The 18,301-nt window shown below is 48.4% G+C and overlaps 5 protein-coding genes across 5 annotated transcripts; 2 read left to right on the top strand and 3 right to left on the bottom strand.

Annotated features, from left to right (window-relative positions):
- Positions 1-47: 47 nt before the first annotated feature.
- On the bottom strand, positions 48-557 carry H6S33_001177 (uncharacterized protein; the record flags this gene model as incomplete). The annotated part of the gene is made up of 1 exon (XM_044832526.1): positions 48-557. The coding sequence occupies one exon, from the start codon at positions 555-557 to the stop codon at positions 48-50; it is 510 nt and encodes a 169-aa protein (XP_044694144.1).
- An 832-nt stretch (positions 558-1,389) lies between these two features.
- Positions 1,390-3,309, top strand: H6S33_001176 (uncharacterized protein; the record flags this gene model as incomplete). The annotated part of the gene is made up of 1 exon (XM_044832525.1): positions 1,390-3,309. A coding segment is annotated over one exon (1,920 nt), but the record flags the coding sequence as incomplete, so codon positions are not given.
- Positions 3,310-12,587: 9,278 nt separating this feature from the next.
- Positions 12,588-13,625, top strand: H6S33_001175 (uncharacterized protein; the record flags this gene model as incomplete). The annotated part of the gene is made up of 1 exon (XM_044832523.1): positions 12,588-13,625. A coding segment is annotated over one exon (1,038 nt), but the record flags the coding sequence as incomplete, so codon positions are not given.
- Positions 13,626-15,055: 1,430 nt separating this feature from the next.
- H6S33_001174 (uncharacterized protein) lies at positions 15,056-15,274 on the bottom strand (the record flags this gene model as incomplete). Its single annotated transcript, XM_044832522.1, has 1 exon — positions 15,056-15,274. A coding segment is annotated over one exon (219 nt), but the record flags the coding sequence as incomplete, so codon positions are not given.
- A 60-nt stretch (positions 15,275-15,334) lies between these two features.
- H6S33_001173 (uncharacterized protein) lies at positions 15,335-17,554 on the bottom strand (the record flags this gene model as incomplete). Its single annotated transcript, XM_044832521.1, has 1 exon — positions 15,335-17,554. A coding segment is annotated over one exon (2,220 nt), but the record flags the coding sequence as incomplete, so codon positions are not given.
- Positions 17,555-18,301: the final 747 nt, after the last annotated feature.

Below are 18,301 nucleotides of genomic sequence, written 5' to 3'. Positions count from 1 at the left end.
CATAGCAATCTGGGGATACTCCTGACCTGACTCATCAGAGTCCCCTTTTAAAAATCCTCGTCGAAATCCATCTCAGATTCCGATCCGCGTTCTCGCACAAACGCTTGCCTACTGGTGTACTCCGCAGCAGCCGTAGCAGCCGGCTTTCTAGCGCGGTGCCTCATACGCTTTCTCTGAGGTTGGGGTTCCGGTGGTTCCATATCGTGGTCGCCATTGTCATCGCGGGTACGCTTTCGGGAGAAAGAAGATATAGATGCACTGCTGTTAGCATCTGAACGACACCATTTCCAAAGATGACCTTTTCGGCCACATCGCACACAGGCTCCATCGGTCTTTCGCTGTTCTCGGACCGGCTGTGGAACTCCTTTAGTGGCTTCGTCGTAGTCGTGGTATATTGGCTTATTCCCCGACTTGTTCTTGCTGGTGCTCTTCTTATCTTGCCCTTTTTCTTTCTCCTCAGTCTGAGCTCTTCCCTTGATCTTAAACCCCTTCTCCTTTTGCCGCGAGTTCCCACCATTATTCGCCTCCCTTCCTCTCGACTCCGCTTTCCCCAACATTGTAACGGAGCCATTTCAACTGTCTGGTGTATGAGTACACACAGGGCCCGGTTACATGCTGAGAGTTATTGTTAGAAGCCAGTTGCACGGTGATATGCAAGTACCGGCAGTGTGGTTAGCTACCAGCTGTTAGAGTAACTACATTCCGGGCGCTAGGAAGAGGATCTATTCATGGGAGCAATGACTGACGAGTCTATGCCTCGCCAGTGACTAGAAGACCGGCCAGAGTGAAGCTCTGATTGACCGGTGATCCTCTGTATCCTCGGTGCATTGTAAGTCCGCCGAAGGGCAGGGACTATGCTAGGGAAGTCTACAATAAGTGAAAGCTCTACAGCAATGATTAAGCTTACACCTGAGCGGCAGCTCATTCATGCAGGTCCTCAGTTGTGGGGCAACCAAGGCTGCAGGTGTTACAAAGGCTTTGACTAAGGGTGGTTGCCTTGGGTATCGGAAACACCTGCTGACGCTTAGAGAAAAGCGGGGTAGCGGTGGTATTGTTTCCGGTACTGAGGGAAGGCCCACCGGAACTTAGTAAAGGAGTTAGGAGCAGAGAACAGAGGCCTTCGGAGTATAAGTACTCAGGTTCATTCCCGCCCTTCAGTCCTATTCTCTCCAGTCTTGATCAGAAAGAAAAACCAAGTTCTTATCGGTAGCAGAGCCCTTAAAGATTATTGAGTTCTAGCGATAGTATCTTTGAATAATCTGCAACCTGATTGTCTATCTTGCACGGCCGTCTCTATTCTATCTTATTCTATTTCTCTTAGAAGAGACCCCCGTTACAGATAATCTTTAAGGCTCAAATCACCTTCAGATTATTCTTTCTCTATACAAAATGTCCGCCCTCTCGGCTCCAGATGCACTCCTTCAGATTGAATGGCAGCCGGTGCCCCTCCAACTGGATGCCACCGGGCAGACACAGCTTGTCAAAAAACCCAGGACCGCTCTACAGACCTACATTCCTGGCTGTGAGCCTGCCTGGCAGGATACCGATGAGATCTCCGTCCAACAGTTCTTTACAGAGCTCCAGACCTACCTCCAACACAGCCTGCAGAATCAGTTGACCCGGGGCAGTCAGGCCCTACTCATTGTACAAGAGCGCCAGGCAGCACAGAATGCTCTGATGGCAGAGGCTCTTGAGTACATGAGGAGGGAGGTCAACTCTGTTCAGGAAGAACTTCGGAAGTATGTGGAGAGGGATGAGCTGAATGCCGATGCCATGGAGATTGAGTGGACAAACCCGGCTACTCCACCAGACTTTGTTGCCGAGATACAGAGAGCCCTTGATGAAGGAAGACTGGTGGTGGGTAGACCAGCAACTCCGGCACCAAATCCAGGCTCTAGGTCCTCGTCCAGGGCAGCCACCAGAACAATGCAGCGGAAGACCAGTCCCTTCGCAGCATTTCCGGTCCGATCCACTAGGAGAGTTATCCCTATTGTGCAGCCAGCGGTGGGGGCTTCACCCTTACCACCTAGCCACTTCGGTGGAACACACCCACTCCTTGGAGGAGCTGACCGATCCTTTGACTATGAAGGAGAGTTCTTCTCAGGTACCGGCCGAGGACCTCCCAGTCCGCTAGCCAGGAACCCGGGAAGGTTCACCATGTCTGGGGCCGCTCAACCAGCAGCAATCTCACCACTGGCCAGCAATCCGGCACCAGTAGCACCTGTGGCCTCTTCTGCTGCGGCCACCGCTCCCCCTCCAGCCAATGCACAGGGTGGAAGCGGTGGAAGCCAGAACCCTCCAGCCAATGCACAGGGTGGAAGTGGTGGAAATCAGAACCCTCCACCTCCCGTGGCCCGCGCCCCTGCTCCTGGGGATTCAGACAGTTCTGACAGCTCAGACTCGGAACCAGAAGGTGGTAACAGGAGAGGATGGCGGAGATACCTTAAGAAGAAGTTGGAGAAGCAACAGAAGAATCTGTTGGCGATGATGTCCCAGCAGTATCAACCTCCGGCCACCTCTCACCCTTCTACTTCCACCAGAGCTCGAGAACCAAAGGCACCACCACCCTTCAAGTTTCAGGGCAAGGCGGAGCAAGTGGAGACCTTCATCCGGCAATGTGAGAATGTGTTCTCCATTGAGAGCCTGTCATTTACCTCCGAGGAGGTCAAGATCCGATATGCAGGCAACTTGATGGAAGGGGAGGCAGCGATCCGATGGTATGAGGCATACCACAATTCAATTGATCAAGCCTCCGCCAACCGCCTTGCTGGAATACCGGTGCAGTTGGATCAGAGATGGAAGCGCTGGGATTCCTTTGTGGATGCTTTTAGAGCTGCCTTCGGTGAAGCCATCTCTAGAGATGATGCTTTAGCCCAATGGAATACCCTCACCCACACAGCTCGAGGAGGAATAGACCTCTTCCTGAATACTATTATTCAGCTGATGTGGAAGACTGGCTATGAGGGTCAGTTGGTGGATGATAAGATCCATAACTCCCTCCTCCCGGACCTAGGCATGAGTTGGGCTCTTTTCAACCCCAAGCCAAAGTCCTTGATGGAGCGGATAGCTGCTCTAAGAGAGTTAGGGCATACCCATGAGAGGTACCAAGGGATGGCAGCTGAGAAAGCGCACCCTCGGACCAAGAAAGATCCTCCCGCTCAGAAGGACCAGCAGCCTAAGAGGAAAAGAGAAGCTGCGAGCTCCTCCGGACCTCAGAAGACTCCAGGACCTAAAGACAAAGCGGTGGAACTGAAGGGTATCCCGGGGGATATTCTAGAAGAAAGAAGGAAAGCAGAAGTATGCTTGAAGGTATGACCTTCCGGTACTCCCTATTGGTAGAGTGCATAGACTGACTTGTGCAATAGTGCGGCAAGTCCAGACACAAATGGACCGATTGTTGGTCCAAGGAACCTACTGTTGTCCGAGTGGCAGCAGTGAGAGTACAAAAACGGAAAAGAGGGAATGGCAAATCCAACTCTCAGAAGAAGGCTAAAGTGGCTGCTGTAGTAGCAGAAGATCCACTTGTTGTACTCCCGGAGGTTACAGAAGATTTTGTTTTTCAGCCTGAGCAAGACTCGGACAATGAAATCATCTGGTAGAAAAAGTGTCTGTTTTAGTCTATGTTTACTAGTTTTCTTTTATATGGGGTTTTGGTTTCTATGTTTCTCTTGAATAAATTATGATTGTGTTTCCGCCTATTTGATTGCTCCAAGCACTCTGAGGATGGGTTTAAGACCCGAAACAGCTGGTCTGTCAGTGCTCTACCAAAGTTATATTTTGCTACCAAGACACTTCCAAACCGCTGCTAAAAAGACTACTACACAATATATCTGCTATATTACCGCTTGGGAATAGAACCAAAGGATCTCTGATCTTAGTAGTGCCCGAAGCTATTAGCTATGTTGAAAAGACAAAGAGAAACAAGTTCAGAACCCGCTGTTAAGCAAAGAAGGTTGGAACAGAGGCTTCCCTCCTTACCAGTACATGGAAAAAGACCTATACTAAAGGCAGGACTGTCATGGACGGTCAAAGGAAAGGATGAAGGCGCCCAAGGGTCTTTTCTGTTTGACACCGGTTGTACAGGAGCTATCCTCAACCAGAGTTTTGTCAGGAAACATGGAATTCCCTTAGTGCGGCGGGATCAACCTCTGACAATGTTTGATGCACAAGGAGATGTCATGATGGGAGGAGGCGAGTATTACACTCACCCGGTCCGCATGACTATGGGAGATCATAAAGAGACACTCCGATGGGAGGTGGCTACACTGGAAGAAGGAATGACCGGTTACCTGCCAATTAGTTGGGCTAGGAAGCATAACCCGGACATTAATTGGGAACTCAACACCATGAGCTGGAGGAGTGACTACTGCAAGCAGAATTGTCTCCCAGCGGCCACCAAGATTGAACTGATCTCTCCATACCAAATGTTGGAAGAAGAAGAGACAGTCTATCAATTGGTTGGTTCAGTATGGCATGATGAGGACGGAGGTGATATTGCTGAGAAAATACACCACCTATACCGGGATTGGGCTGATGTGTTCAGTCAAGAGAAGATTGAGGAAATGCCGCCGCATTCCCATAATGATCTGAAGATCAAACTCTTGCCTGGGACCGCTCCCCCATTTGGCCCGCTATACCCATGCTCCGCTCCAGAGTTGAAGGCCCTCCGAGAGTACCTGGACAAAGAGTTGTCTTCAGGAAAGATCTCTAGATCGAATAGCCCTGCTGCGGCACCCATACTGTTCATTCCTAAGAAGGACGGGACTTTGCGGATTTGTGTGGATTATAGAGGTTTGAACAAGGTCACTGTCAAGGACAAGTACCCGCTGCCTATCATGAGTGAGCTCAGAGACAGGTTGTTCAAGGCCAAGATCTTCACAAAGATAGACCTGAAGAAAGGCTTCAATTTGATCAGGATAGCCGAAGGTGATGAGTGGAAAACCGCTTTCAGAACCCGCTATGGACTGTATCAGTACAATGTGATGCCATTTGGCCTATGCAATGCTCCCTCCGCTTTCCAGGCAATGATCAATGATGTGCTAAAGGAACTACTGGATGAAGGAGTAGTTGTCTATATCGATGACATCCTCATCTACTCGGAGACTGAGAAAGAGCATGAGCTATTGGTCAAGAAGGTACTACAGAAGCTTAGGGAAGCTAAGCTCTGTGCCTCGATCAATAAGACATCCTTCCATGTCCGAGAAGTAGAATACCTAGGCTATCATATCTCGGAACAAGGAGTATCTATGTCAGAAGACAAGGTGGAGGCAGTTAAGGAATGGCCGGTCCCTGAGAATATCAAGGCAGTACAGGCATTCCTCGGATTTGCAAACTTCTATCGCCGCTTTATTGAAGGCTTCAGTAAGGTTTGCAAACCACTAACTGACCTCCTGCAAAAAGACAAGAAATGGTATTGGACAGCAGCACATGAGCAGGCCTTTGAAGAACTCAAGAGGCTGTTCACAAGCGCTCCAATCCTCCTTCATTTTGACCCTAGTAGGAGAACGGTGGTCGAGACAGATGCCAGTGATTTTGCCAAGGGAGCGGTGCTCTCTCAGTATGGGGATGATGGGAAGCTACATCCGGTGGCATTCTATTCTAAGAAGTTCTCCCCTGCTGAGATCAACTATGACATTCATGATAAGGAAATGGGAGCTATTGTAGCCTCTTTCCGGGAATGGGAACACATGCTCAAATCCTGTGAGCAAGAGATCACGGTTTTTACAGACCACAAGAACTTGGAGTACTTTAATTCTACCAAGGTTCTCACTAGGCGGCAAGCTAGATGGTCTGAGGACCTCGCAGGCTACAATTTTAAAGTTGTCTACAGACCGGGAGAAAAGAATGGCAAGACTGATGTGCTATCTAGGCGCTGGGATCACCGCCTTGGAGAGGGAGGTGAAACTCTGCAGCCGGAGCCACAGATCTTTTTTAGGCCAGGTCAATTGGTTTTGGATCCTGCAAAGCTAGTGGCTGTCAGGGTGAATCAATTGCAGAATACATTCTTAGAGCGCCTATACACGGCTGCTAAAGAGGATAGTTTCTGGCAGGAATTGCACCGCTCCCTGGTTGAAAGGAAACCAAATTTGGACCAGAACTTGTCGGTCAAGAACGGTCTCATCTTCTACAAGAATAGATGGTACATACCCAAGGACAAGAAGCTTCAGATGGAAATACTGTCCGATACCCATGACTCTAAGGTGGCTGGTCATTTTGGCCAATTTAAGACACTAGAGCGGGTGAAAAATAACTTCTTTTGGCCCAACATGGATAAGGATGTTGAGGAATATGTCCGGAGCTGTGACAGCTGCCAGAGGAATAAGACCTCAAGACACAAGAAGTTTGGTATGCTCCAACCGTTGGAGATACCCTATCGGCCATGGACTTCCATCTCTATGGACTTCATTGTGGGACTACCGGAATCTAGTGGGTTTACAAAGATCTGGGTAATAGTGGACCGCTTTTCGAAGATGGCACACTACATCCCTCTTCCTACCCTCAATAAAACGGAAGATTTGGCTAAATTGTTCTTGAAGGAAGTTTGGAGACTCCATGGTTTGCCTGATGACATAGTCTCGGACAGAGATAGCAGGTTCATTTCTCACTTTTGGCAATCTCTCATGAGTCTCCTCAATGTGAAGCTGAAGATGTCCACATCTTTCCACCCCCAAACGGACGGCCAGACAGAAAGAGTTAATCAGACCCTGGAACATTACTTGCGGAGTTATTGTTCATATCAACAGGATGACTGGGCAGAACTCTTGCCTCTGGCAGAGTATGCTTATAACTCGGCGGTCTCTGAGTCTACCAAAGTATCGGCTTTCTATGCCAACTATGGATATGAACCCAGGACCAACTGGCCGGCCCCAAAGGAAGGAGTAGAATGGAACAATCCAGCAAGCGAGGTCATGATATCTCAATGGGAATCTACCTGGCAGGCTATGAACGCCAGCTTGGGTAAAGCTAGATTAAGGATGGCCCGGTGGTATGATGCTCATGCCCTGGCACCGCCTGAAATCAAGCCCGGAGATGAAGTAATGTTGGACCGGCGCAATGTGCAAACAAAGCGGCCTTTGGGAAAACTGGATCAGAAGAAGATGGGACCCTTCAAGGTCTTAGAAGCTATTGGTACCCGTGCCTACAAGCTCTCTCTTCCCCCTCAAATGGGATTCCACCCGGTCTTTCATGTCTCTCTTCTGGAACCTTACAGAGCACCGGTAGATCCTGAGAGAAGAGTTCCACCACCGGAACCTGAGGAGATTGAAGGAGAACAGAACTGGGTTGTCCGAGAGGTAGCTGATAGCCGGGTCAACAAGAAGAGGAGACTAGTGGAATACCTAGTGCTATGGGAAGGTTATGAAAACGAGGATGCTACATGGGAACCTTGGGAGCATCTCAAGAAGAGTGCTGAAGAAGCCCTTCGGGATTTCCATATGAGGTATCCTAAGAAACCCAAGGACAAGCGGATTGTTGGGGTGTAGATTATTTCCTTTGGGTTTTCATTTCCTTGCATATCACGGAGTTTCTTGTCATATAGAATGGTAATAGAATGGTTATAGATCTCGGAGACCAAGATCCTGGAAGAGGGGAGTGGTGTAACGGAGCCATTTCAACTGTCTGGTGTATGAGTACACACAGGGCCCGGTTACATGCTGAGAGTTATTGTTAGAAGCCAGTTGCACGGTGATATGCAAGTACCGGCAGTGTGGTTAGCTACCAGCTGTTAGAGTAACTACATTCCGGGCGCTAGGAAGAGGATCTATTCATGGGAGCAATGACTGACGAGTCTATGCCTCGCCAGTGACTAGAAGACCGGCCAGAGTGAAGCTCTGATTGACCGGTGATCCTCTGTATCCTCGGTGCATTGTAAGTCCGCCGAAGGGCAGGGACTATGCTAGGGAAGTCTACAATAAGTGAAAGCTCTACAGCAATGATTAAGCTTACACCTGAGCGGCAGCTCATTCATGCAGGTCCTCAGTTGTGGGGCAACCAAGGCTGCAGGTGTTACAAAGGCTTTGACTAAGGGTGGTTGCCTTGGGTATCGGAAACACCTGCTGACGCTTAGAGAAAAGCGGGGTAGCGGTGGTATTGTTTCCGGTACTGAGGGAAGGCCCACCGGAACTTAGTAAAGGAGTTAGGAGCAGAGAACAGAGGCCTTCGGAGTATAAGTACTCAGGTTCATTCCCGCCCTTCAGTCCTATTCTCTCCAGTCTTGATCAGAAAGAAAAACCAAGTTCTTATCGGTAGCAGAGCCCTTAAAGATTATTGAGTTCTAGCGATAGTATCTTTGAATAATCTGCAACCTGATTGTCTATCTTGCACGGCCGTCTCTATTCTATCTTATTCTATTTCTCTTAGAAGAGACCCCCGTTACAAACATCTTCATTTGCTCTTGATAAGCCTCGTGAGCCTTGCCGGCTCGTTCCAACTGTTGGATCTACTCGGAGTCGTCATCGGTTGGATCGAAGCGTGAGTGGCGCTCTCGAAGTTCATTAGGTAGCCCTTGGAGCAGGGCGGCACGAGAGGATGCTCCTTTCATTTGAGCATGCTGGTTCATAATCTCCATCCTCATCAGGTAGTCGCCGATGTTAGCAGAGTACTTGAACTGCTGCATCTTCATCGCGTTTTCCATAGCCTCCTGAGTGCTTAAGAAGCGTTTCCTGATCTCCTGACGGAACCGAGTCCAAGTAGCGTAGTCGGCAGCTGCCGGACCTAGCATCTTGGTCTCGATATACTCCATAAACCATTCCTTTGCCAACCCACACGTATACGTTCCAGCGAACAGCACCTTGTTTCTGTCCGTTCGGAACTTCTTGGGCTTCTGCTCGAAGTAGATCTCGCACTCCATGAGCCAATGCCGCAGGTTGTGCTTCCTGGCATTATCGAACTCAAAGGGTATTTTGGCAAGCGAGTCTACCATACCGTCATCTTCAGGCGGCGCCGAGTTCCGGTTCCCGCCTCGGTTCATTCTCCAATTCTTCCGACCGTGCGACCATTCGCTGTTATCGTCGTCATCGTCGTCGGAAGGTTCTGGGTCTCCCCCAACGTTTCCTCTTGGCGGGTTCTGGGGAGGTTGATTTCCACCATTCCCGCCGACGGGGCCAGCTCCCACCGGTTTCCTGCCACTATTTCCCTGCACCGGGCCGGCGTCCTCCGGTTGCCTGCCTCCATTTCCCCCTACAGGACCAGCATTTCCTCCTAATGGGCCAGTATTTTCAGGATTCTTGCCATTCCCAACAGGAACCGTTTGGGGTGCATTAGGGTCCAGGGGAATACTCACCATGGAGGGTGCTACCGACAAATGTTGTCGTAGACGTTCCTCCATCTCGGCTATTCGTTGGTTTCGGACGTCGTCGGACTGCTTAAATTGTGCCAACAGTTCCCGCTGTTCCCTTTTCTCCTGCTCTCGTTCTTCTCTTGCAACTCTCAGCTGTCGTTCCACTTCCAACAGTTGGTTCTGGGTAATTCGATGGTTACTGTCCAGAACCTCGTGGTCGGCGGCTCGTGCGGCTTCCTGCATTTGTCGAACATTTTCAACGAGCTTAAAGAGCGATTCGAGATGTTGCTTCTGGGCGATGGCTTCTTGCCGTACTTTCTTATCCAGGATCTGCCCACCCCCTTGCACTTGTTCCTGGAGGTTTTGTAGCTGCTGCCAAACGGCCTGTCCAGCTGTACCAAGATCCCTCATTTGTGCCTCATGGGTATCCAAAACTCCTGCATGGACCTCGTAAACTGGGCTTGAGCAGAGCGTTTACTCGTCGACCTAGTTTGTGTAGAGGGTTCTCTCTGGAGTAGAGGATCTGGGCTATCAGCCCTTGATATTACCATAGAATCTTCCCCTCCGGCCTCCTCAGTTACTGCCGAGGTATCTATGAAGTAATTATCCCTTATGGTAGTCATTGCAATTGGGGATAATGATGATAGTTCTTCTTTTTGAGGTGACTTCGTTACTCCAAGTGAACTTGTGAGTAACAATATACTGTGAGGGATGCGTACCAGACCACAAGAGTACACTACGCAGAGCTCAGAGTTCGGCTAACAGCTACAAAGGTAGGAGTCTCCAAGTTCTCTTCAGTCAACGTCGAGTATGAATCTCCTCGATCCGATACGGGCCCCGCGAGCTACGTTATCAACAAAGATTCACTAGAGTTAGTGTATAGGATTCGACCGTCTTCGACGTAATAGTTCAGGTAGAGTCCGAAGTCACAGTAGAGTAAAGTAATTCCAAAAGTATAGTCAAATAAAGTTGTAACTCACGTATCAATGATTTATATTGTTAAGACTCTGATTTCGCCGATGATGGTTTGGCTAGTCAGTGAATGACACAGTATTTATATCCCTCGCTTATGTCTCGAGGACCCAGTCTACTAATAATACAGTATACACTCGGGGCATGCCCGAGACCCTGAAAAACAACCCAGAACATTTAACTCCTAAGTCCGTAACCCAAACTCCTAAACCCGCTGAAACCCCTCAACCTATTTATCCACTCTAATGCACGTTTCCGTGTCGATGTTTCTTCTCCATCGGCCGTCTGGTGGATAATCGTCAGCGTCGGCTATTCGGAGGTCTCGGACGGCAAGGCTACCTACTAAGGCCTCTTCCCACATCGCTTTCCCACATAGCAGAGTCCTCTCATGCCCACAGGTACCGCCGATAGGTACTCGGTCGGCTGGTAGCTTGCGCCGATTCGCTCCGGGTGGTCCGATCTTCGATCCGATTGATTCCAGCTGTCCCTCATATATCCACCGGTCCAAAGGCACTCCCCTCCGGCGGTTTGACGCTCCGGGGGTTATTATTGGGGTCGAAAACGTGTTTTTTAACTAGGAAAACCGCAACTCCGCATTTGGTCGCATATTGATCGCACCGCACCTGTAACGGAGCCATTTCAACTGTCTGGTGTATGAGTACATACAGGGCCCGGTTACATGCTGAGAGTTATTGTTAGAAGCCAGTTGCACGGTGATATGCAAGTACCGGCAGTGTGGTTAGCTACCAGCTGTTAGAGTAACTACATTCCGGGCGCTAGGAAGGGGATCTATTCATGGGAGCAATGACTGACGAGTCTATGCCTCGCCAGTGTCTAGCAGACCGGCCGGAGTGAAGCTCTGATTCTCCGGTGATCCACTGTATCCTCTGAGCATTGTAGTTCCGCCGAAAGGCAGGGACTATGGTAGGGAAGTCTACAATAAGCGAAAGCTCTACAGCAATGATTAAGCTTACACCTGAGCGGCAGCTCATTCATGCAGGTCCTCGGTTGTGTGGCAACCAAGGCTGCAGGTGTTACAAAGGCTTTGACTAAGGGTGGTTGCCTTGGGTATCGGAAACACCTGCTGACGCTTAGAGAAAAGCGGGGTAGCGGTGGTATTGTTTCCGGTACTGAGGGAAGGCCCACCGGAACTTAGTAAAGGAGTTAGGAGCAGAGAATAGAGGCCTTCGGAGTATAAGTACTCAGGTTCATTCTCGCCCTTCAGTCCGGTTCTCTCCAGTCTTCATCAGAGAAGAAAACCAAGTTCTTATCGGTAGCAGAGCCCTTAAAGATTATTGAGTTCTAGCGATAGTATCTTTGAATAATCTGCAACCTGATTGTCTATCTTGCACGGCCGTCTCTATTCTATCTGCTTCTATTTCTCTTAGAAAAGACCCCCGTTACAGATAATCTTTTAGGCTCAAGTCACCTTTAGATTATTCTTCCTCTATACAAAATGTCCGCCCTCCCGGCTCCAGATGCACCCCTTCAGATTGAATGGCAGCCGGTGCCCCTCCAGCTTGATGCCACCGGGCAGACACAGCTTGTTAAGAAACCCAGGACCGCTCTACAGACCTACATTCCCAGTTGTGAGCCTGCCTGGCAGGATACCGACGAGGTTTCCATCCAACAGTTCTTCACAGAGCTTCAGACCTACCTCCAGCATAGCCTGCAGAATCAGTTGACCCGGGGCAGTCAGGCACTACTCCTTGTACAAGAGCGCCAGGCAGCACAGAATGCTCTGATGGCAGAAGCTCTTGAATACATGAGGCATGAAGTCAACTCTGTCCAGGAAGAACTCCGAAAGTATGCAGAGAGAGATGAACTGGAAGCCGATGCCATGGAGATTGAATGGACAAACCCGGCAACTCCACCAGACTTTGTTGCCGAGATACAGAAAGCCCTTGATGAAGGAAGGCTAATGGTAGGGAGACCAGCAACTCCGGCACCAAATCCAGGCTCCAGGTCCTCGTCCAGGGCAGCCACCAGGGCAATGCAGCGGAAGACCAGTCCCTTCGCAGCATTTCCGGTCAGATCCACTAGGAGAGTTGTTCCTATTGTCCAGCCAGCGGTGGGAGCATCTCCCTTACCTCCTAGTCGCTTTGCAGGAGTAAACCCATTCCTCAGATTAGCCGACCGATCCTTTGACTATGAGGGAGAACTCTACCCAGGAGCAGGCCGAGGACCTCCCAGCCCGCTAGCCAGGAACCCAGGAAGGTTCACCATGTCTGGGGCCGCTCAATCAGCAGCAACCTCACTACTGGCCAGCAATCTGGCGCCGGTAGCACCTGTGGCTCCTCCTGCTGCGGCCGCTGCTCCCCCTCCTGCTTAGGCACAGGGAGGAAGTGGCGGAAATCAGAACCCTCCAGCTCAGGCACAGGGAGGAAGTGGTGGAAATCAGAACCCTCCACCTCCAGTAGCCCGCGCTCCCACTCCAGGAGATTCAGACAGTTCTGACAGCTCAGACTCGGAACCAGAAGGTGGTGACAGAAGAGGCTGGCGGAGATACCTTAAGAAGAAGTTGGAGAAGCAACAGAAGAATCTGTTGGCGATGATGTCCCAGCAGTATCAACCTCCGGCCACCTCTCACCCTTCTACTTCCACCAGAGCTCGAGAACCAAAGGCACCACCACCCTTCAAGTTTCAGGGCAAGGCGGAGCAAGTGGAGACCTTCATCCGGCAATGTGAGAATGTGTTCTCCATTGAGAGCCTGTCATTTACCTCCGAGGAGGTCAAGATCCGATATGCAGGCAACTTGATGGAAGGCGAGGCAGCGATCCGATGGTATGAGGCATACCACAATTCAATTGATCAAGCCTCCGCCAACCGTCTTGCTGGAATGCCGGTGCAGTTGGATCAGAGATGGAAGCGTTGGGATTCCTTTGTGGATGCTTTTAGAGCTGCCTTCGGTGAAGCCATCTCTAGAGATGATGCTGTAGCCCAATGGAATACCCTCACCCACACAGCTCGAGGAGGAATAGACCTCTTCCTGAACACTATCATTCAGCTGATGTGGAAGACTGGCTATGAGGGTCAGTTGGTGGATGATAAGATTCATAATTCCCTCCTCCCGGACCTAGGCATGAGTTGGGCTCTTTTTAATCCTAAGCCAAAGTCCTTGATGGAGTGGATAGCTGCTCTAAGAGAGTTAGGGCACACCCATGAGAGGTACCAAGGGATGGCAGCTGAGAAAGCGCACCCTCGGACCAAGAAAGATCCTCCCGCTCAGAAGGACCAGCAGCCTAAGAGGAAAAGAGAAGCTGTGAGCTCCTCCGGACCTCAGAAGACTCCTGGACCTAAGGATAAAGCGGTGGAACTGAAGGGTATCCCGGGGGATATTCTAGAAGAAAGAAGGAAAGCAGAAGTATGCTTGAAGGTATGACCTTCCGGTACTCCCTATTGGTAGAGTGCATAGACTGACTTGTGCAATAGTGCGGCAAGTCCAGACACAAATGGACCGATTGTTGGTCAAAGGAACCTACTGTTGTCCGAGTGGTGGCAGTAAGAGTACAAAAGCGGAAAAGAGGAAATGGCAAGTCCAACTCTCAGAAGAAGGCTAAAGTGGCTGCTGTAGTAGCAGAAGATCCACTTGTTGTACTCCCCGAGGTTACAGAAGATTTTGTTTTTCAGCCTGAGCAAGACTCGGACAATGAAATCATCTGGTAGAAAAGTGTCTGTTTGGGTCTATGTTTACTAAGTTTTCTTTTATGGGTTTTCGGTTTCTATGTTTCTCTTGAAGAAATTTTTGATTGTGTTTCTGCCTATTTGATTGCTCCAAGCACTCTGAGGATGGGTTGAAGACCCGAAACAGCTGGTCTGTCAGTGCTCTACCAAAGTTATATTTTGCTACGAAGACACTTCCAGCCACTACCAAATTACTATACATCATACCTGCTATATTATCGCTTGGGAATAGAACCAAAGGATCTTTGATCTTAGTAGTGCCCGAAGCTATTAGCCATGTTGAAAAGACAAAGAGAAACGAGTGCAGAACCCACTGTCAAGCAAAGAAAGTTGGAACAGAGGCTTCCTTCTTTACCAGTACATGGAAAAAGACCTATACTGAAGGCAGGACTGTCATGGACGGTCAAAGGAAAGGATGAAAACGCCCAAGGGTGTTTCCTGTTTGACACGGGTTGTACAGGAGCAATCCTCAACCAGAGTTTTGTCAGGAAGCATGGAATTCCCTTAGTGCGGCGGGATCAACCTCTGACAATGCTTGATGCTCAAGGAGATGTCATGATGGGAGGAGGTGAGTATTATACTCATCCGGTCCGCATGACTATGGGAGATCATAAGGAGACACTCCGATGGGAGGTGGCTACTTTGGAAGAAGGAATGACCGGCTACCTGCCAATTAGTTGGGCTAGGAAGCTATCACGGGGACCGTAAGCGATACACTATAGTGCCAAGGAATACAACCTAGGTAGTGACGTAGATGTGGACGTAGACGTAAAGGTATGCTTTGACTATGGACTATGGGTGGCTCTACCTGGTATGATAAACCGATCAGAGCCCTATGACGTAGTGCGGACAAGAATAGTATTCGTAGAATAAATACAGAGGTTGCGTAAGGAAAGAAGAGAAGAAGGAAAACAGACAAAAACACAAGACAACGCCTCCTTATATATCCACCCATAATCCAACGATGACTAATACCTTCACGTAACAGAAACCAAAAGAATGTAATAGAAATCCCCATTACAAATCCTAATTCCACTGCACAATACCTCCTTCCCTCGTTCCAGTTTATCGCCTAGCCAAAAATACCTGATTGCCGTTACAGACCACGCCTCCCTCTAAGGCCTACCTCCTGGTAGGCTTAGGCTTTCCTGGATAACGCTCATGGAATCGTTTGACAATATCAGGTGAATGTTCAAGGTCTGATAGTGGTTGCCAGGAGGCTTCATCATATCCTCTATATCGTACCAAGTACTCAAACCTTCCTCTTCGTTTCCTCGAATCCAAAATATCTTCGACTTCCCATTCTTCTTCTCCTTCGATCTCAACCGGAGGTGGTGGTAACTGTTGTTGTCCCGGTAAAGGATCATTCGCAATAGGTCACAATAGTGAAACATGGAATACTGGGTGAATTTTCATTGACCGGGGAAGTTCCAACTCGTAAGCGTAGGGATTAACAATGCGCTTAACACTATAAGGTCCAATACGTTTCCAGTCGAATTTCTTGGAAGGTCGTTTGGTTAGAATATGACGAGTCGATAGGAAAACTTTATCTCCTAAATGGTACCGAGGAGCTGGAGTTCGATTCCTGTTGGCTGATTCTTCTTGTATCCTTTGCGCTCGAAACATCTCTTCTCTTAGGAAATCTACTACATCCTTCATTTCTCTTGCAATACGGTTCGCTTGATCCTCAGCCGTTGTTCGACCATGTTCCAAAGGGCCAAAAGTCATTCTCGGATTCCTTCCCGAATTGGCATAGAACGGGGAGACCTTTGTTGTTTCGGAAGCATGGTTGTTTGTCGCAAATTCGGCCATTGGTAGCATTCGAGCCCAATCATCTTGTTGGTAGGAAACATAACTTCGGAGGTACTGTTCCATTACGGCATTGATTCTTTCCGTTTGTCCATCTGTTTGGGGGTGAAATGCAGTAGAGAATTTTGGTGATATTTCCAACCGATTACAAAGCGACTTCCAGAATTCTGCAACGAACTGTGTTCCTCGATCAGATACAATGGTATCTGGTAGTCCATGCAGCTTCCAAACATAATCGATATATAGCTTTGCTACTTCCTTTGAGTCTGCCTCTTTGGTCGTTGGTATTAGATGTCGCATTTTGGTTAGTCTATCCACTACCACCAAAATCGCATTATACCCATCACTCTCAGGAAGATCAGTTACAAAATCCATCGAGACGTCTGTCCAGGGTCCATCGGGAATTGGCATGGGGCGAAGTACTCCATAAGGTGCATTGTGTGATGCCTTGCTACGGGTACACACATTGCAATTCCTAATATACTGATCGACGAACTTCCGCATCTGTGGCCAGTAATATTCTCGACTTAGGAGCTCCAGAGTCTTCGCTCTACCCGGATGTCCTGCAGATGGTTTATCATGGTATTCTTTTAAAAGCCTTAGTCGAAGGTCATCGTCGTCTGGTACATATAGCATGCCTCGATAAAGTAGCCGACCGTTATTATCTTCCGTACATTCGGCAAGCGAGATTTTATTTGAGTGGCGAACACCATTCCGAAGCATAGTGAGGATCTTATTTGGAAAACTATCGACTTGATAAGCTTTTGAAAATAATTCCTCTACAATAGACGCTCCTTCAGCGGATTCATTTGACAAAGAACCCGCGAACAAACTTAGCTTAGTATCCAAATTTTTTCGCTTCAAAATCACTTGACTCTGATGCGTCAACCGTTCATCCCCCTCTTTAGGTAGGTCACCTGACCTTCTAGTCAATGCATCTGGTTTTGTTCCTTGTTTTCCTGGCCGAAATTGTATAACGAAATCAAAGCGTGAAAGAAATTCGGACCAACGGGCTTGTCGACGATTTAACAATTTTGTTGTCATAAAATATTCAAGATTCCGATGATCGCTAAGAACTTCAATTGGAAATTGAGCTCCTTCTAGGTGATGTCGCCATTCTTCGAAGCATCGTATAATTGCTAAAAGTTCTTTGTCATAGATTTCGTAGTTACACTCTGCAGGAGAGTGTTTCTTGGAAAAGAAAGCGACTGGATGTAGAATTCCTTCGTTGTCACGTTGAGATAGAATTCCTGCTGAAACATAGTCGGATGCATCGGTTTCTATCACAATTTTTCGATCCGGATTGAAATGAGCTAGTATCGGTGCCGTTGTAAACATCTTTTTCAAAGTTTGAAATGCTTCCTCTCTTTCATTCGTCCATTCAAATTTAACGTTTTTCTTTGTCAAAGCTGTAAGCGGAGCAACAATTTTCGAATATCCTAGAATAAATCGTCGATAGAAATTTGCAAATCCTAGAAATACTTGGACATCACGAAGGTTTGTTGGTGTGGTCCATTCTAAAACATCGACGACTTTCTTTGGGTCCATTCTATTCCCATTCGGAGTAAGGATTAGACCAAGGTATTTTGTTTCTTGAACCATAAATTCACATTTTTCAGGTTTAAGGTGAACATGATTCTCATCAAGTACCTTCAGAACCTTTTGAATATGTTCTTTATGTTCTAATAGGGTCTCGGAATAGATAAGGATATCGTCTAAGTATGCCGTTACGAATTGATCGAGGTAGGGACGTAGAATGTCATTAATCCAATGTTGAAATGTGGCAGGAGCATTAGCTAATCCAAACGGCATTACTGTATATTCGAAATGTCCATATCGAGTCCGGAATGCTGTTTTCCATTCGTCCCCCTCCGCTATCCTGATTTGATTATTGTAACGGGGGTCCTTTCTAAGAGAAATAGATTTGTATAGAATAAAGACGGCCGTGCAAGATAGACAATCAGGTTGCAGATTATTCAAAGATACTATCGCTAGAACTCAATAATCTTTAAGGGCTCTGCTACCGATGAGAACTTGGTTTTTCTTTCTGATGAAGACTGGAGAGAATAGGACTGAAGGGCGGGAATGAACCTGAGTACTTATACTCCGAAGGCCTCTGTTCTCTGCTCCTAACTCCTTTACTAAGTTCCGGTGGGCCTTCCCTCAGTACCGGAAACAATACCACCGCTACCCCGCTTTTCTCTAAGCGTCAGCAGGTGTTTCCGATACCCAAGGCAACCACCCTTAGTCAAAGCCTTTGTAACACCTGCAGCCTTGGTTGCCACACAACTGAGGACCTGCATGAATGAGCTGCCGCTCAGGTGTAAGCTTAATCATTGCTGTAGAGCTTTCGCTTATTGTAGACTTCCCTAGCATAGTCCCTGCCCTTCGGCGGACTTATAATGCACCGAGGATACAGAGGATCACCGGTCAATCAGAGCTTCACTCTGGCCGGTCTTCTAGTCACTGGCGAGGCATAGACTCGTCAGTCATTGCTCCCATGAATAGATCCTCTTCCTAGCGCCCGGAATGTAGTTACTCTAACAGCTGGTAGCTAAC

This window comes from Morchella sextelata (genome assembly GCF_020137385.1).
Source record: "Morchella sextelata strain SCLS chromosome Unknown scls_10, whole genome shotgun sequence".
In the NCBI taxonomy this organism is placed as follows: Eukaryota; Fungi; Ascomycota; class Pezizomycetes; order Pezizales; family Morchellaceae; genus Morchella; species Morchella sextelata.
Note: the sequence above shows the minus strand (reverse complement) of the source record. Positions and strands in the feature narration are given on the sequence as shown.